At 38.4% G+C, this 19,231-nt stretch overlaps 1 protein-coding gene across 15 annotated transcripts in view; it reads right to left on the reverse strand.

The window, feature by feature from the left end:
* Nucleotides 1-19,231, reverse strand: part of by (blistery) — a 137,579-nt gene that overhangs the window by 29,273 nt on the left and 89,075 nt on the right. For 7 of the 15 annotated variants that reach the window (XM_069048021.1, XM_069048028.1, XM_069048023.1 and 4 more), the window contains 2 exons: nucleotides 18,298-18,576; nucleotides 759-803 (listed from right to left, as the gene is read on the reverse strand). In XM_069048021.1, the coding sequence (XP_068904122.1) occupies nucleotides 759-803; nucleotides 18,298-18,576 (324 nt within the window). Of the gene's footprint in view, nucleotides 1-758; nucleotides 804-2,672; nucleotides 2,838-5,479; nucleotides 5,698-12,608; nucleotides 12,874-18,297; nucleotides 18,577-19,231 lie in introns of those variants that run through there. The other 8 variants (XM_069048026.1, XM_069048033.1, XM_069048030.1 and 5 more) reach the window with 6 other exon arrangements.

Genomic DNA, 19,231 nt, shown 5'->3' on the forward strand with positions numbered 1-19,231 from the left:
ATTTTAAGCACTAGTCCTAATTCGGTACAAGTTTTGTGTATTAAATCGATAATATCTGACGTGAACATAAATTAACTGATTCGAACATCAACGCTTGAAAATTTCTTGGTCGAGAATTTAACATTTGAAATTTTAGACCGACCGGAAAGACCTGAGACCAGGAAGGCGTAGCAAATTATACAACTTGTACGGTATTATTATTATAGTCATTATTATTCGGAAAAAGTTATAACCACGCTAATTATTATTTTGCCCAACCTAGGAGTCGCTAATAAAACGCGAAAACACAGCATAATTAACGTTGATTTCTGAGATTTCTGAAACCGGACCATAAATTATTTCTAATTATCACATGACATCGGAAAAAATTCCGATACATTTTCAACCGGCGTTTAGTGGAGCAATTATTAAATTGCAATAATTGCAACAGTTTTTGTGCGGAGACAACCTGTTGACCTAACATTTCAGTTGAGACAATTAGACAAGAATCTGTGGGGCTCCTAATTCGTCTTAATTAAATTAATTTTTTCCTCCGGTAGGTTTAGATCCGCGTCATGGTTGGTTAACCCGAAAGCGAAACCTTGAAATTTTAATAGTTGCAGGAAAAAAGAAACGGCGTTTATGGACTACTTTGTCCATAAATTATAATTGATGGTACGCCTAGCCGTTGGCCGAGAATGGTTATATAACCAAAAGGAGAGTCCAGATTTATGTCCAATCAGCGACTTAAAAGGACGCCAATTTTACTGTTGTCTTACCTTATTCATTTCGGTTCCGTTTTTCGCCAGTTCATCGTGGGTGTGCTGCAACAAAATCATCAGTTAGACTCGCGTTTTACTTAGTTATTAGAAAATTAATGGTGTTTATGGCGGGCAAACAGAGATAAGGTCTTTTCTGGCGCCGCTTCTCCAGATTAGCAACTCCGGATAAAAATTCGGCCGGCAAGGTGGGGCTCGATCACGCACTGCTGGTTTAATAGTTCCGGGGTAATTGGAGCAATTAGCGTCGAAAATCGCCCTCGCAACAAATTGCGCTGCAAAACGAAGATTTAGGACGTGTAGTCGGTGGTAATAACATGATTTAAACTGTCGTAATTCAAGTGGTGCGGTCGTTTTTCTAATAGGAGCGAGCCGGGGATGCGAAATATGAATTTATAATGGACGTGACTCGTTCGAAATATGATAAATATTTGCCCCGATGATCTCGGTACTAGTCCCTAGAATAACATTTGTTCATTTACGTTAGCATATTTGGGGCCCGGATTTACATACACAAATAAATGAACCATCGAGAACCGAAACGTCGAGAGGATATCGCCACCACGATAATATTTTCGTTTCGTCACGATTTGATTGATTGTCGGAGAGTCGAGCGCAATTAACAGCAATCAAACGAAATCAAGTGCGAGCTTATTGCTGGTATCCATAATTTAACACTTCATCAACTTCGAGGCCCCTTCCTTTTAAGATAACTCTTTGATCTTGGAGAATTTAAAATAATTAATACACGCACCGAGATAATCACGATGCAGAACGTGATTACGAAAGCTAATCGCGAGTTAATGTACTTGGAGCTTTTAGTTGCAGCGTTTTATTTCTTGCAAGAGAAAGGCGTTAAGCTGAATGCTGGATCTTCACAATGGTGGACTTGAGGAAAGGTCGTCAAAGTTAACAAACGCCTGCTTCTCACAATCGAAACTTTCAGTTTCGAATTTTTTTTGAATTCTCTTATCTTGTCAAATTTTTCCGTAGATAAATAGGTTTTATTAGCTTTTTGAGTAGAATATTCCTCGTCTAATAAGATTATAGTGCTGATAAACCCTACAGTAGAATCAAAGGGATTATGGGGGGCCGCAAAATTTTATTTGACGAGGAATAGCAAAAAAAAAGATTTGTAAATATGTAGTTTTCGGGATATAACGGGCCTTCAAATAAATTTATATTTAGAGCAACCTATGGAAATTCAATTGTTTGCAACATCTTTCCAGCGTAGAAAATGACACAAGAAACGCCTGACATTTTAACGAAATAAAATTAGGTTAGAAAATATTTTTAATTTTTGTAGTGCATTCTCCCTATTCTCCCTCCACGGAATATGACAATATGCAATTGGGAAAAAGCTTACTATGCATACTATGCAACTCCGGAGAATAATTGGTTACCTACAAAAATTACTTTACACTGTTAAAAGAATTTGAATGTCTCCTACGTCTACTCTAAATATTTATATTTATTTGGAGGCCCGATAGTTTACAAAATAAAACACGTTTTCAGGATTAATAATTTAATTGCAATTTCAAATTAAGTACCGAGTGTTCCAGTTACCAAAAATATGTCATTTGTAATTAACCTAGTTGGAATAGGAATAATATAAATTGGGCAGCAAATTATCTTTGTGAAATCTGAACCCCGAATTGGGTTGCCATTAATTTGAAAATAGATCGATGGATGTGTAATGAAGCATTGAACTTATTTTAAAGCGGGCTCAATTTATTTTATAAATAAAAGTTGAGCTTTTAATGAGCTGTGCGTCGAGTAGGTACACGCACCACGCAGCTTCTTGTATAATTGAAAACAAAATGGTACATGCCAGGGGGAAATGAAGAAACGCAACCGGGTAGGGATGTTTAGCGGGTCCCGCATTGGCGGGAATCAATCAGAAGTATGACCAACCTGTTCGTTTTCAATGTGAAAAGCCACGTGCCAAATTGTGAATGCGATACGGTAGAGTAACTTCGCCGTCACTTGGTCCGGAGCGACATCCGAATTTTTCCGGCACTGACAGCAACAACTCACTGGCGGATCTAACTTGGACTTGGACATCGCGAAAGAAAGTGAAAAGAATGGAAAAACTACCACCGAAACCTAACTACAATATCACAATGGTAACATCACAGTACTCGAAAGTAATTGTTTCAGTCATCAGTCACCACAAAACGTTCATAATTACCGGTCACTACATAAAACTCCGGTATTGCGGTGCGAGACACGCCCGCTGTCTGCATCCCGGAGTCTCCCCCTCTCCCAGAATCACCCCAATCTCGCGCTCCCGGATCTTCCGCAAAGGTTCGGCTGCGCTCGGTCCCGCATCACGCGAATTTTTCCCCGGTCTGTCTGACGAGGGGCGACCCCGACCGAGCTGGTGGCGTCTTCGCCGTGGTCACTCCGTCACTATGGCGACGTGAAAACACATCATCCCGCGAAAAAACCCATGAATTCGTGATCAGAGCAAATGTATTCAAATTGACGGCGACTTCTTTGTGTGGCGGTTTTTCGATTAATTCCGTGACGAGGGAATTCGTTTAGAGGCGAACTTTTCGACACTTTGTAATTTGGGAGCTTTAGCGCCGATAAATTTCCCGAATTGTTAATTTGCGACCGTCAGGAGTGACGCCGGACGTTTATTAGCGGGGATCTGACGACGTGTTTATAAAACTCCGCCAGAAATTTATTACCCAACTGTCAACGTTTCTTTCGCGTTTTTGAATCTTTAATTACCCAAGAATGCGGTTCACAATTCCGAGAAGATCCGATTTTAAAAATGGTTACATCTTCATTCATTCTATTCAATTTGCAAATTTTTGCTTCGCAGCTCGCGCAAGCTCAACTCTTCGCGGAGCGTGAAATTTATTTTTGAACCAACGAAATTTGTATTTTTGACATTCTCAGAAGGTAAACGCTACCAACACCGTGTTCACTTCGTATTTATAAATACACGCATGACTTACATCCCTCGAAATCAGTGTTTTTGATTTACAACTCGCCACATGAACTCTCTCTTCATTCAGAAATATTTCAAGAATTTTACTTTGGTTGTGGATTTAGCAGCAAGTTTGAGTACAGGTTGAATTTGTAGAAAAGTCAATATTTGGAATGTGTTATTAACTGAACTCTACCGGAAAGTTATAGACAGATAACGAAGCTGGCCAAGGAAGGTTAGTTTACCTGAAGTAATTTGGAATTTCTAGTCAAAATAATCCATTGCTGCTGATGTCTGACGTTTGATTCGAGAACTAAACTCTACTCTGATTACTACTACCTTTAAAATGACATTTAGCGATCGCATAGCAGTGCGCGAAATCGATGTTCGCGCACTAGTGCGAATGCTTTTTGAGCATTCCGAAAATAATTTGACTTGATAATAATAAACTCTGGTTTACAAAAAGCCACTTCTCCAATTTGGATGATGAAAATTTCGAAAGAGTAAAAATAAATCGCTATTAATTCGATTGACACTTGGGCAGTCTCATGGGATCAAAGGGTATACGACAAATCAGACATAATGTTCATTTCAAAAAATATTGTACGAACTTCGATGCGAGAAGACGTATTCGGCACATTCGCGCAAATGAAGCACTCGCTCTTTCGTCGCTCGTGCCTCAAATAATGCGCTCATGCGCGAAAACTGTCTTCTCGCACTCATTTTGTAAATAACTATTTTGGTATCTTCATTTTTTCAATTTGACCAACTTCGAGAAATTACACACTCGAATTGTCCCGATTTAAACAAAATGTTTGAGTTGTTCCCGTTTTGTGCCGCCACTGGGTAGAATATAAAAATTGCAAATTCTACCAAAAGATGTCCACAGTGACCTCTCAGAGGATTTCTTACTTTATATTCCTTATTCCAAATTTCAGAAAAAGTGCGAATAATATTTCACAAATACATAATTATTCTGAAAAACATTTTTGCCACAAGACTGTGACTGACTCAAGATTAAATTTAAAAATTTTGGTGCGTCTGAATTTTCAGGTGTTCTTTCGCCTGAGCCTTGATTAAATTTCCTGCGTTGCGGTAACGCAATTTGGTTTCTTCACATTTAAATCGACATTTTTAAATTGCATCAATGCAAACCGCATTATTTTTAATTCTAACCGCACCACGTTACGTAAAGCACTTTCCGTAGTCAACACAGCTAACAAACCACGCTGAGAAGATATTACAAAAAATAAAGTAACGCCTGAAAGATTGCAACAAATCAAAATACAATTTAAAGGCGAACAAACGAGCAAACTGCACAATGAACAAGGAAACCGCTGATGCCATGTCGGGGATCAAAGGAAAAACTCCGTGACAGCACTATCGGATTATCACGAAATAATCACAGTACTGTCCCGTTGACATTTAATTATTTGCTATTTTTAAAGCTTGATAAATTTAAATAATTCCGATTACTCACGATGTATTAAATCAGCACGATTGCGATTATTCCACTTGTATTGTATTATAAAACGTTCATAACCATTACGTTCGATTTTAATTGAATAGTGTCTGATTAAATAGGCGTCTCTGTGGTCTAAAAACCCGAGGAGTGGTCCAACAATTATCCCCGTAAATAGTTTCCAACCGGCAATCAGCTGTCATTTTTTGTAAAAAATCAAATCTGACGCGACGATCTTGGGATTTCTTCCAAATTAACACTTCCAAATCCGTCGATGAGTCAACAGAAAACACTCAAACCCCGTCTCTGTTTACTCACCCCCGTCCAGTAGGTGTAAAATAAATCCCTCCTGCCGCAGAACGTCGTCATCTTGACGGCGAGACCGTCCAACTAGACACTACTTTACACCGTAAAATAATGGTAGTCCGAGTGAACTTTCGGCAGGTCTCTACTCCATGTGCGTTTATTTTGAAAGCGCCGCAACTCCGGAGTAGCGATCCTGCCCGGACGACTTTAGTACTAACACTAATTGGTAGCGAATTTTTTAGGACTCGTCAGCACTAAGCTCTCCTCGAAGCCGCGGACATGCGAGCAGTGCTTCTCAACCGACGTGCGGAGTAACACGATATCCTTCAATTCGCGAGCAATATCCTCCACGATAATTTATGAACCCACACATGCATGAGAATATTTTTATGTTGCCCTACCGCATCCATTACTGCCACACCATAAACCCAGCAGGGACGGCCTCACTCCGATTCGTATTAGCGCTAATGGTCATCGCGAATTTCTAGCTGAGGGGCCCCCAGAACACAGCAAATGGAGTAGTAATGGAGTAATGGCGCCGGATCGCTGCATTTTCCTTGTTCCACATTGATAAAAATTGCCTATTGCGAGACTCTGGTAAAGGTGAAGATTTACGATGGGAGCCTCTAACCAGTTCTGCGGTGTTTAGAATGGCAAATAAGGGCTTACGTCACCGCTCTTTTTGGCATTTTGCAATCGCCGCTTGCATGCATAAGTAATCGGCGAGTTTATGGCTATTTTTACGGTTTACGCCAGCAGAGGTGTGAACCTGGCGACGTATCTAGTCGGCGATTTGCCACGGAATCAGCTGTACCATCTTCGTCGTGGCTAGTCCAAAAGCTCTTTACGACCAGCGCTGTCATAAACTCTTGGTCGATTTGGCACGGAGACACCAGCGCGATTTGTTCTGCCATCACCATTGTGCGCTCTTCTGCGAATTTCAATTATTGCCAGCCGGACCAGAGGGTTAGCCGCAGAGACGAAGAAGTAATTCCACCTATCGACTACCTGGAGCTCGTAAATTAAGCGAGCGCGAAGATGCGATCGAGGAGTGGAAGCCGAAGAATGCGAACCCTTTTAGCCTTTTAAACACTTGGGAAACTTCCTTCGTGGTTTAAGTGTTTACACTCTCCCGGCGGAATGCCGCGTACACTGTTTAAAATCACAACCCCCCTCTCGGCGATTTATTTATAGAAGCGCTTTAGTGCTTTGTAAAAAAAGCTCGTATGATTTATTCGTTACACGGCATGCGGGACAAATTCACGAAATCAAACAAGCGGGGTTATTTATCGCGCCCGGTGACAGATGCGCTGGGATGGCGCTGTTTGCGCTTCCGCCAGAATTGATCGCTAATCCGGTTTCGCTCCGGCTAATTCTCTCTATTATCAGTCGAAGAAGCGCCTGATTTAGAGGGCGCCTCGCGTTCAAAAATGAATCAAATCGACGACGACACACTCGCGGGTGCTGCTTTCGCAGATAAATCTGGTGGAGCTCGTGGGCGGACGTTAAAACGGCTCGGACCAGATTCCGACTGACAGCTCAACAAAAAGACGCGATTCCAGAAAAATTCATAAAACAAAACTGAAACTGCTCCACTTAAATCAATCCGAAATGGGGGCACGAAAAACTGCAAGACCCCTTCTTCAGCGAGGCGGCGCCAATTAGTCGCCATAAAACGAGAAAATTATTGCCAACGTCATACAGAGGTGTGTTCGGATCGGCGCCATTAAACCAAAATAATCCATTTGGGGGTGCCCACAAATCGACTCCTCTCGACATTTAAATATCAAGTGAGCACTTGTGCCAACAATAAAAATTGACAATCGCAGAAGCTGAACACGCATGACAGTTAACACTTGCTCCTGTCACACGTGTCTCAGCTTCTCTGTAATTCATTTGTCTTGCGTAGTCGAGCTTCTGCTTCGACACCTCACCCTGTATGACTATTAAAATCATGTAAATCGTTTAATTGTAATGCTGGTCTTGGAGCACGTGCTGCGCCTTCACAATTGTCTTTAATTGGATGTCTTGCGAATTTTAAACGCCCGTAAATTGGTCTGCGTTTTATTTGCATTCGGTCGACTCATAAAATGGTGGTCAAAAAAACCAATAAGACATCAAGCTCGACTGAACGGAAGCGACTGTATGGAAGACGTGTCGCTTCATATCAAGAGTTTTTCGCTTTCTTGGCTTCTCACCGTGACGAAGATATTTCGTTGTGAAGATTTACGAGCAGGTGAGGTGTTCATGAATCATTTTGTAAACGCGAGGGGTCCGGTCGTTAATCCAAAATATTACCAAGTCGCAAATAAAAATATTTATGAAAATTGGAAGTGAGTCGGGTGTCGGCTGGTTAAGTTACCTTCAAGGTTACCACCGAAATAAACAGATTTGAAAAATTGGTTCTGCTTGGTATATTATTTAATAACGATATTTTACGACTGTCTAAAACCTGTTAAAAAGTCAAAACATGCATTTCGATATGTTTCTCCATAAACGCTTTAATATGCTAATTTGGAACTATTCGAGTAAAATGCTGCTGTCACCTTTCGAATAGCTGAATTTAGATAGAAATTAATGCACCAAAACGGATTGCTACTGTAAAATATAACACCAAATCGAATTATTATGTTGCAACAACTCATTTGAAAAGTACTTTTGTAATTATTACGTAAATTTCGTCGAAATAGATTGGCATTATTCCGACCATCTGAAAAGAATAATTGATTCGTCCCAGAAATAAATCTTAGAAAAATCTAGCCAACCTGAATAACGTATTAAGAACACCTGTGCAGGAATCTCACTAATTGGGAATTAGTGGCGCAATAACTTAGAAGACACAGCTAAATTCACACATTTTTCTTATAATATATGGACGCTATCGGGCGGATTCTGGCATGAAGTGCTGCTCCAGTGTGCTATCCCGGTTCTGCGGTGCCCCTGGGATCAGACAATGTCTGTTGGAGGAGACGATTATGTACATAAATTCCCTTGAAAGTTTCATTTGAGCCGTTCAAATACACCTTTAAGCTTCTTGTCTCTCTTATCGTTTGATAAAATTCTCAATTGTTTGCGCACGAGTTTCATTCTTGTTTTAAAGTACAATAAAACTAGAGAACTGTACTGAATATTTTTCTGGTTTGTCTAGTTTTTCTTGGAAACATTTTGATAACCGAAATATACTTGAGCAACGAGTTTGTTATTATCTTAGCTGAAAAACCAGATGTTTTGACAACCAAAGAATCCAGATAGATTTGGCATCTCTAAAAATAACGCCTTTTAGATTTGATAAAAGGGCCATTTGTAGTCAATGGAGCGTGTAATTTGGTGCGTTTGTTATTTTGTCTTGCGTCTAAGATTCGTTCTAGTTTCGGTGTGCTAGATTAGATAAAAAAATGTCCTTAAAAACTTGTTGTTAAAAAATGCATTTATTCGAAAATTGATGTTAAAATGTTTCATTGACCTCTGACTCTGAGATTTGGATCAAGACTCTCCTACAGGCTGAAAAGCAAGGTTAGATGTCAACTTTTATAAAATAATTTACTTGAATAATTAAAATTGTTGTTTGTAAAAAGATAGATAAAGGCAGTCGTTCAATCATGAAACAAAAATAGTTTTTTTGAAGAAAACAATGTCCCAATTTTTCGCGATTGCTATAATTTTTATTTCTATTAATAAAGTCTTATAAATTTATTTTTACTTCAACGATACAAATATTGCGCAGTAATATTTTACAGTATTTTAATTGTTTCGCGTATCACTTTATCCAGAATGACTTTTTCTGAAAACAAAAAGGTGTTTCCTTTTTGTAACTCAATCCGTGGTACAGTACAAAAAAAAATACACTGTGGTCTTTCAAAAATATTAATGTATGGTATTTTTCAAATTGTAAGAAAACTCGACTACATAAAAAATGTAAAATTAATAACTGAAACTCAAAATCGCCTTAAATAATTTTGGATTATGGAATCAAGACAAGATTTTTTTTCTATTGGTTGAACTTACAATTAAGCAGCATTTTCCAAAATTTTAAAAATATCATAGTCCTACGACGCTGATGTAAAATGCATCCACGTTGTTTTGGCATATTGGGAATGGGAGGCCATGGAAATTTTCCATATAATTTAGTGGTAAAGCTATTTGTTGAATTAGGTTATGTTTTTCTAAGTTTGAGGTTATAAATAGCGTCAATGTTTAGTGCATTGTTGTCAGTTTTCCTACTTTGCAATAGAAGAATACTCAGGCATCGCAATATGTTATGCTCATTTTGGTAGGTCTGCATGTCAGGCACTTTAGTGACGGAAATCAAACAGTGTCCAACGTTAAAAAAATAAATCATGGCCTATCATTATGCCAAAACAACGTGAACGGTGTTTATTAATTATATTTTGAAATTAGTAAACAAAAAAAAAGTTTATTTATTGGTAAAGATTTTCATAAATAGCAAATGTTCATTCCATATACATAATATTCTCTAGATTTTTTGCTTTAATTCATTTTAACAATTTGAAAGCTTGTAATGCGAAACGGTTCACAAAACCATAAAACTTATAAAACAAACATCTATTTATTTGTTAAATAAAATAACTGTTAATAAATAACTCTTACAGTTAGAATTAATACAGACAAAATTTCAAGTTCACTTGACTAATATAACAGGTGTTCAGTTGAAAAGTTCATCGAATTGGCTTTGACTTTATTTTTTAAAAGAGAACAACATCGTAAATGAAGTTGGTTAGACAAAGATAGCGACAAAGATCAAAGCCAATTCGATGAACTTTTCAATTGAACACCTGTTACATATGTATCTGGTCATGTTGATATTATAGTTTGATATTTTTCACAAACTTGATAATTTTTGGTAAAGTATGAGATTTCAACCAAGTAAAATAATCGCGTTATTCATACATCACAAACTAAAGATAACAAACCTTGATAGTACGCGACTATTTCGTCAAGGCATGACGTTGGATTTTCTTTGATGACACATTTGATTACAGCATGACACATGTGTGATATCGTATTTTATTACTAATACGAACTATAAAAACATTTCCAATTTCTTTCGGTGTGTGCACGATGGACGGCAACCACAAATTAACAATTTAGAAGAACGACAAGTACTATGTAATTTAACAGTAATTGTCAGGTTTTACGAACGCTTGTGCATAAATACTCTCTGAATACATTACATTAAGCAAACCACTCAACTTCTCTCCAACAGCACATGTGTGACGTACTCAAAAGACCAAAGCCGATTAGACAGATTTAACAGTGGAAATATTTCATATTTTAGTATCATAAAACCATCAAAGTACACGACTAAATTCTGTTGAAAAATATTCATCCAAGATTTACTGCTTCGAGACCGTTGTCGGACAAGAAGATTAAATTTCATCATTTTCCTCGGGAAAAATGTAAACAACGCTTTCATACCTGGACTAAATTGTTACGGAGAGAGAAGAAAATGAATTAACGTTGTGGAAATTTCATTTTGTAAACTCCTGAAACTGTTGAGCAATTTGGAAAACTGAATCGTTGAATTAGGAACGCGACTGCATTTTGCAGAACAAAAGATATTGCGATTTAAAATTTCAACGCAAGGACCTCCCGCACAAAAGCAAAATTGCGTGTCAGGACCTTGAACCACCGAGAGATACACAGGAAAAGACGTCAATACGCTCTAGTTGGCCTACCAGAGGCGAGACCTCTTTCAGATCGCATATTTTGACGACGCCTTTGTTGCCTCACGAAATTGTTGTTATTGTCTTGTCAGAATTATGTCAATGGTGATCAGGCGCATTTAACACGGCCTGGTGTTCATTACCGAAAAATAATCGCTGATTTGGAGCAGATGTGCTCATTTAAATAATTCGAATACAAAACGGGAATAAACAATGGCCGGCTTAATTCAATTGAACGATTCAATTCAATCGAGTGCGTCGAAAGCGCCAAGATTGACGCCATTTAGCACGCATCTCACAAAAAATGACACTTTTTATCAGCACCTGGAATAGCTTGATCCGGCACGATATTTGCTGGGGTGTTGTATTTTTTTTTATCTTATCTACACCTAATGACTTAGCGGGACAGGCTAATAAAAATTGTAATTTTTTCATGGACAGGTGCAGCAATTATCTTTTCATAACGCAACTACGGCTCCCTGGGGGAGCTGTTTTTCAAATTGGCCCAAATTAATATTTGAATAAACCATCGGCCTGGCCCAAATTACAATCACTGCGGCATATTTTGGGCCGTTGCAGCAGTGCCGATAAACAAAAGCATTGGCGTGCAACAAGGGAAGTTTCTTCAAATTATTTCATATTCAAACTCAGAATTTTATTAATTCCAGAATCGCTTCGATTTTATTTGTTCTTATTTAGTAATAATAGTAATTTATTTAAAAAAAAAATAAAAAATTCAAAAAAATCTTTACCAAACACCTTCAAACATCCATAAAAATTTGTACTTATTAATTTAAAACAGATACATCTTATTTTTGGTCAGCCGAAAAGTCTAACACAAATGTCGTACGGTAAGTATTTTACAGCTCCAACTAATCAGGCGCTCGGCTTCGCCTCATGCCTGAAACTTAGTTTTCGCGCTGTAAAATACCCCTACCGTACTCTAATGTAGACAACTACATATTTATAATTGTCCTTTTACTCCTTTGAGCGTGAAAAATTTTTTGGAATTTTTCGTCCTCGTTTTACCTTTTTTTACTTGCTACAAAAAGTACTTTTTTTACAAGCAAATTTACGACTGTAGACTAGTGTCATATTTCTCACCTGAGTGCAAATGCAACTTTGATAAACCACGTTTCGTTAAACAAGACGTTTTTAAAGCCATTTAGTACAAAAACAAACACTACAAATTAACACAACTTACGATCAAAATTAATCTGATTTATAAAAAAATATGTAAATTGTAAATAAATAAAACTAAGGCCTTTGTACAAAAAAAAAAATGAAAATAATAAATATTATTTAAAGAAAAATAAATTCTTCGGGTTTACCCTTACAATTTCGCAACACTATTATTCTATCGATGCTAATTAGGCGAAGACCGGAGGGCCCCGTTTAGGTGAGCGATAACCATAAACGCCGCCAGTGTTTACGCACAAGTTAACTGCCTAAATTACCGTCAATGAACACAAGTTTACCAGTCGCATCCACCGCAAAGGTACACAATATCCATCAAAGTCAGTGCCGGAAGGTGCCGGAAACGAAGCACTCGATTCTCACGGCAGCATCGACTCCATCGTCGTTAACAAAACTGAACTCGGCAACATCCACTATCGCCGGAAATTGCACCCGTTTCACACTTTAACGACGCCGCCACTGTTCGCGCCGCGTCCCGACGCTTGTCGACGGGGGATGCGGCGGAAATCGCGCCGAGGTCTCGCAGATGCCGTCGAGTCACTGACTCCAGTTGCCGTTCTTGGCTGTGCAGGAGCGCGGCCTTTGCAACGCTATAACGGCAACGATCAAACGCTCGGTGCCAAGACAACGCTAATTGCAGGACCGGTTCAGGGGGAGGCGGTTCGTGGAAGCGGCAGCCCGAAATTTCACACCGAGGCGCAGTGGGGAAACCGACAGCTACGCCGTCAGGCTTTTCCCCCATTCCGAAAAAAAATCTTCAAGGAAACGTGTCCACGGGGTCCAGAGCTCCTACTTCGTTGATACGAAAGTGGCGCCAAAGCTGTTACCGATCAATCTGACGGAGCCTCAAGAGTCTCCGACGACGTACATTTTTTTTTTCATCTTTACCAACGACATTATTTGTTGTAACTTCTCCATTGTGCAAGGCAAGTTGACTAGAACTGACCACCGACGGGCGCCTTCTTTGCGCAGGTCTGACGCGGAGCAACCGGTGACCGCGAAGCTCAGCAGGAAGCGTCACTTCTTTCACCTCGCATTTTACCATCTAATCCTTCATCCTTTCTAATCTCGGCCCGACCTGGACCCGCCTTAATTTCAATAAACTAATTAATCCCAGGACCATTCTCGGGCAGGATCAAATTGGATTTGGGTCCCAGCTTCGCACCTAATCGCCGTCATCACGTGACTGACACGGACAAGGATTAGCTCGATCCTTCAGAAATATTAATTCGAGTCTCAACTCTTCAACGCAATGAAGATTTTTTCGGTTGTCCCGAAATAGAGCTGCATCCGAGCGTTCGGTGGCGTTGCCGCAAGAAGTTGGTGAGGTGTGCGGCGAAAGAGACGGAAAAGCACGTGCTTCACGGACACGAGAAAGGGAAGCAATGCGTGCACGCTCCTACACATGTTCCTTCTCGATGAACACGAGAACACCCATGCAGATGCCCCTGAGAACGAGGTGGCGCCCCAACCCCTTTACGAGGCCAGATGGAGCGACGAGGAAGTTGAACGATTCAAGACGGTTAAATACATCTGCAGACGACCACGAGATATTGTAGGGGTTGTTTGGTGAAGTTACAAAGCTCGTTTGAGTTTTGTTTGTTTGTTCACTTAAGCACGAAAATAAGACGGAGTTTTTGCCAAAAAAATCACACACAGTACACAGACTGGCTCTCCACTTCTACTGATTTATTCACGTTATTAATATATTTAGATCAGATGCATAATCAATCAAGATTTATTCGTATCTAATTTATTCCGCATCGCTCGCTTGCATTTATTAACGCACAACCACTATAATCCTTTTATTTACAATTTATGCTTTGAACATACAATTTATAAATGGTGTAACAACATAATTAGAGGCTGGCCGTAACACTATCTTTCATCTTTTGACTTCACGTTTATTTATTATTGTCCCATCATCTACTCCATCTGTGCATCAAGTTTTATCATTTTTGGTGAAAGCTCACCACGTTTTCACCAACATTTTGATCCTTTTTGAGGTGAAAGCTTCTTTAGGCGCACCGCGACATTTTTCCCGGGTAACGAATTACATAGTTTCACCGTCACGCGTCATGCGTCACGTCACACGCTTCGAGGTGAAAGGCTAATTCGCGTGATCTGAATTTAGCCGAGTGAGCCACAAACAGTCAGATTTTGAGTGGAGTGATATAATATAACATTACGAGCGTCATAGAAGTTTTCTCTTCTGTCGCACACACTCTTTTTTTTGTCTGAATTCTAATTTTTCCAAATACCGCTGTTGCCACACCCTCCACAAAATTTTTAACGCTATTGATTAACCCTAAATCTTCTTGCACATTTAACACCTCCATTTTTAGACTTAACACGTCTCAATATGGGTACAGTACTCTTTAGACGTTCACGCTTTCAGTTTTAAAACGTCGTAACTTCTTTACTTTAAAATTATTATTGCTGCAGCTTTTATTGTGTTGTCTTGTAATACTTTATTGGCGATAAAGATGCCACAGAACAAATGCTTGTTAGCTGAGGCTGTTAAACATTCTCCGGACCAATAGAACGTTACCGGAACCTTCAAATTGCAAACACGTGGAACTTCCATGACTGCTTGCGGGACAAAGTAGGATTATTCCGATTCTCTTTGAATTAAAGAACAATGCCATCTGCACAATGCATCCCTTTTGTAAACTGTTGTTGATTTGCATAATATCACAGTTTTCTACGAGTTATTTTGTAGTGTGAAAGCTCTCAACGAACCAAATGCGGATGAGCTTTTGGTTTGGTTGGAATCCTTTGGCGAGCTTTATGCTTTCGGGAAACCTCTCCCTGCGAAACCATTTGTCCAGACACGTTCGTGCCGATTAGTCTTGTCAAAACACTCATATTGTGCAAACATTATCAAGTTAAACATACAGTCGGTTTGACCTTTATTAGCAAAGTGCCCAGTAACCCAATTTGATGGTGGTATAACTGACCTACAAGGCCGGAGGCGCGGTCCAGGCCGGATATTGACTGAATACTTCCGTTATACAACATCTTGTTTCGTGATCACACACCTTTATCGATACGCCAACAAATTGCCATCGTTGTAATCTAGACAAAACGCACAGGTGTAACGCGTGTAGGTATTGCATGAGTAATTCTCATAACGATAATTGAAAGAAAATATTGTTGCCAAGGTCGGTGTCGTTTGTACACCTCTTTTTCAGCCGAGTCGTTACCAATTACTGTTGTAACTCCGCTGCAGACACCGTATCTTGGAGTATCCGTTGGGACAAAACACGAGAAATTCCATCAGATACACGATCTGTTCTTATCGAAACCATTTCTTTCCTCGAGACCCAAAGAAACTAATAACGACGCGCTTAAAATTCTAGACGCGTACTTCATCAACAGGAAGAAACTATAAACAGATCAATTTTGCCGAAGAACAGCTACTTCTTGTCACCGGAACGATGAAGTGGGGCGAAAAACACCAGTTTATCTTGAGGGGAAAAGACTGGGGGAAAAAATGACGTACACGGATCTGTGGAGAGCGTCCTGACCGTTTTTGCCAAAAGCCAATTTGTCAGATTTTTTGCAAACGACAGGAATCAAAAGCTGACAAATGGACAATGTCCATTTACTAAGAGGACGAAGGACGAAAATATAAGTAAATACAACTTTTTCTACATGCACTTATACGAACTTCTAGGGTTTGGTGCTTTGAAAGTTGTCAGTAGTTGACGTATATACATAATTGGATATCGATGGGAATGTTTTTATCATTTTTTAAATGAGATATTACGGATTATAAAACAGGCATCAAAAGTCAAGGTCATTGATAAAAATATACCTAGAATTTAACGCTCTATCTACATTTTAACCCAACTTTTTGCATTGTTTGTGTTTTTACTCTGCACGTGGACGAGTGGTGCGTTCACAATCGATTCTTTGAGGACTTTGAGGATACATTTCAATGAAACTCTTGTTTCAATAAGTGTTCTCACTTACACTTAATAATTATTAGAATGAAATCAAGAACTGAATAAATTCCTGGTTTAGCAACATACTAACAATTTATTTTATCGGTGGATTTATTTTTTACGTGAACAATTTATGGTAAAAATCTTTTTCTTTGTCGTTTTTCCAAAATCCAATTATACCTGGCTTCGTTGATGGTATCTTTTAAGACAAAAAATTAATTAGCTACCTAATAAGCAAAAAGGATTTAAAAAATAGTTTATGGGTTTTCTGGTTTAAAGTCAACAAGACATTTTAATGAATACATGCGTCAATGCTTTTTACAACACAAGTTTCTAATTTGTGTTTTTTATTTGCTGTCGATAAAGCCTTTGTGAGCAGGAATTCACACGCTAACTTTTTCGTATCTGCGTTGGTATCAAATTGTTTAAGAGGTTTCGCTTACAAAACAATAAGATTTGTATCTACTATTTATAGTTAGTAAAAACGAAGAGAAACGAAACCGACATGAAACTTTATTAGTCTACAACTAATTCCACAAGATTCACATGAAACTATAACCTTGAGTTATGATTATTTAATGGAGATAACAAGAAACACTCTCAAAGTGGAATTCCGATTTTGATACAACGTGAGAATGAAATATCTAATACGTCTGGTAACAAAAAATCTCTGCTGTGGATTCAGTCCTGAATAAATTGAAAATTTCTGTTTGATCCTATTCAATAATTCAATTGAGCTTCGGAAGCACAAGCACAGTACACCACGATGGTTTTTCATTAAAAACATTAACGACGATATCGATATCGACTTGATCCATAATTCAAAATAAATGTTTTTAAAAGCTGTTATGAAAAGTCTTATATTTCCGAAGTTAAAAATTACACAAAGAAAAAAGATAATAAATTTTTGTTTAACTGCCGTAAGGTCTATTTTTGTGTTATTTTACGATGTTATGAAAGCGCCTGGCATAAATACACAATATTTTAAGGTCTAAATTAAATACGAAGGTGAGAATTAAAAAATATACAGATGACAAGGTAAAGATGAAATTATTTTAGACTCACGGAGTACAAGTCAACAGGTATCACGTGCACAATCGTTAAGAGCGCTTTATTTACAACACGATTATTGACAAGCAGATACAGAAAAAGTAAAAATTAAAGCAAACATCTCTATATTTTTTGAAGTGGATCTTTAAATATTTATTTATCCGACATAATTCCTGAAATTTCCTGAAAAACTATTTTTTCGGTGTAATCAAATCGCGACCTATTTTTTCAAAGAAACATCAGATACTATTTCATTCTTAACCTTGTTTTGTAGAATCTTTCCGTTTCTTATTTGGTCGAGAAAACCAGATTAAGCCTCCGCACATCGTCTTAACAAGACAGATTCTGAAACTTAATTTCTTGATTTATGACGTATTTTTAAAATCCAATAACACATGCTTCGAGCAGGAAATAAGATGGCAATCATTAATCTTGTTTAACGCAACTACAAGTATTAGAAACTTTTTTATTTTTCCTTCGGTGTAGCTCCTGTGGTGATTTTTAAACGTTAATTATCATTTTTGACACCTGAGTAATACAGGATACATTGTTATTAAACATAAACAAGAACATTACAAATGGCCAACAAAGCCTACTTACCATAAACACCTATGCAACTTTGTTAAACCAACTTACTACGTACGCCAACAACCGAATGCAATGTCTGGAGAAGTTCCAAGGTGCAAAGGTAAAATATACGGTGTGTTTAAAAAAAGACAAGACAGATTTTTGGTCATGCTGACTGAAAGAATTTAATTTCGATCGGTCGTTTTGAAAATTATCCACACCAGTGGATCACTGTTGGTTGCTTTTTGGAAGAAGGTGCGAGGTGAAATGATTGTCTATTCTAACGTGCAGTTATTATGAGACTGTAAGTTACAGTGCGCCCTCGTTAAAAAAAGACTCTTTGTGACATGTTAGTCGTCAGACTGTTGTTAGTGACACTCACATATTTTTCTCTTACCAAAACAACTTCAACTTGGCTTTTCACCGGTTCGTACGTAACTTCAACCGTTTCGATTTGCACGACCTGTCGTGACTCCGGTCTGTCATTTTCGGATGGTTTGGCAACGTCACCATTCGGTGTGACTCCGTTAGTTTTAACAATTTCGATTTTAGTCTCGTCATCGTTTTTCGAAGGGGAAGTGTTTATCGGTATAGTGGATGATTTTTTCTTGCTTTGTCGATGGATCTGCCAACTCGTGTCCGTGTACCTCTGAACAGCCTCCTGAAACATGTCGGTCATAGTCGCTACAATCTCCACCACGAATTTACATGCTAACTAAGTAAGTGTCAACTACTTTTCGTCGCTGGAAACTGGTCCGGCTTATCGGATAGTTTTTTCCAAAAGTAATTGAAAAGTTCTACGTTATTTATGCGTGTATCTATAATCCGCGATGTCATTTAACAAGCAAAACCGCCTGAATTAGCTCACGTTTCTGTTCGTTTCGAGATATATAGCCGAGATGTCTGCGATATTTGTTGTGTAATTTATATTGCAGATAGCTCATTACGTTCTTAATCTGTCATTAAAAATTCAGTTATTTATGGGTTGGTCTTTATTTGTTGCGTCGCTCTGAGTAGTCCCGTCGCGTTTTATAATAAATAATGTAGAACTCAATAAAAAAAAACGAACAACCAGAATTATTTCAAGGCTTTTAATCCAACTCTAGAACAAATAAAAATGCGATTAGTAAAAGTTATCCTGTCTGGTCGTTGAAATTCTAATAAAACTCTCGAAAGTGGAAAATAGGCTGGTGGAAAGGAGATTTAAATTATTCAACCCTCTATCCATCCTACTTATTCAAAAGATTATGCGGAATATAGAATGAAGAGAAATTCCGATAGTGATGTCCTATTTCTTCCAGATTAGAAACTTCAAA

This window comes from Tenebrio molitor, chromosome 5 (assembly GCF_963966145.1).
Source record: "Tenebrio molitor chromosome 5, icTenMoli1.1, whole genome shotgun sequence".
Classification (NCBI taxonomy): Eukaryota; Metazoa; Arthropoda; class Insecta; order Coleoptera; family Tenebrionidae; genus Tenebrio; species Tenebrio molitor.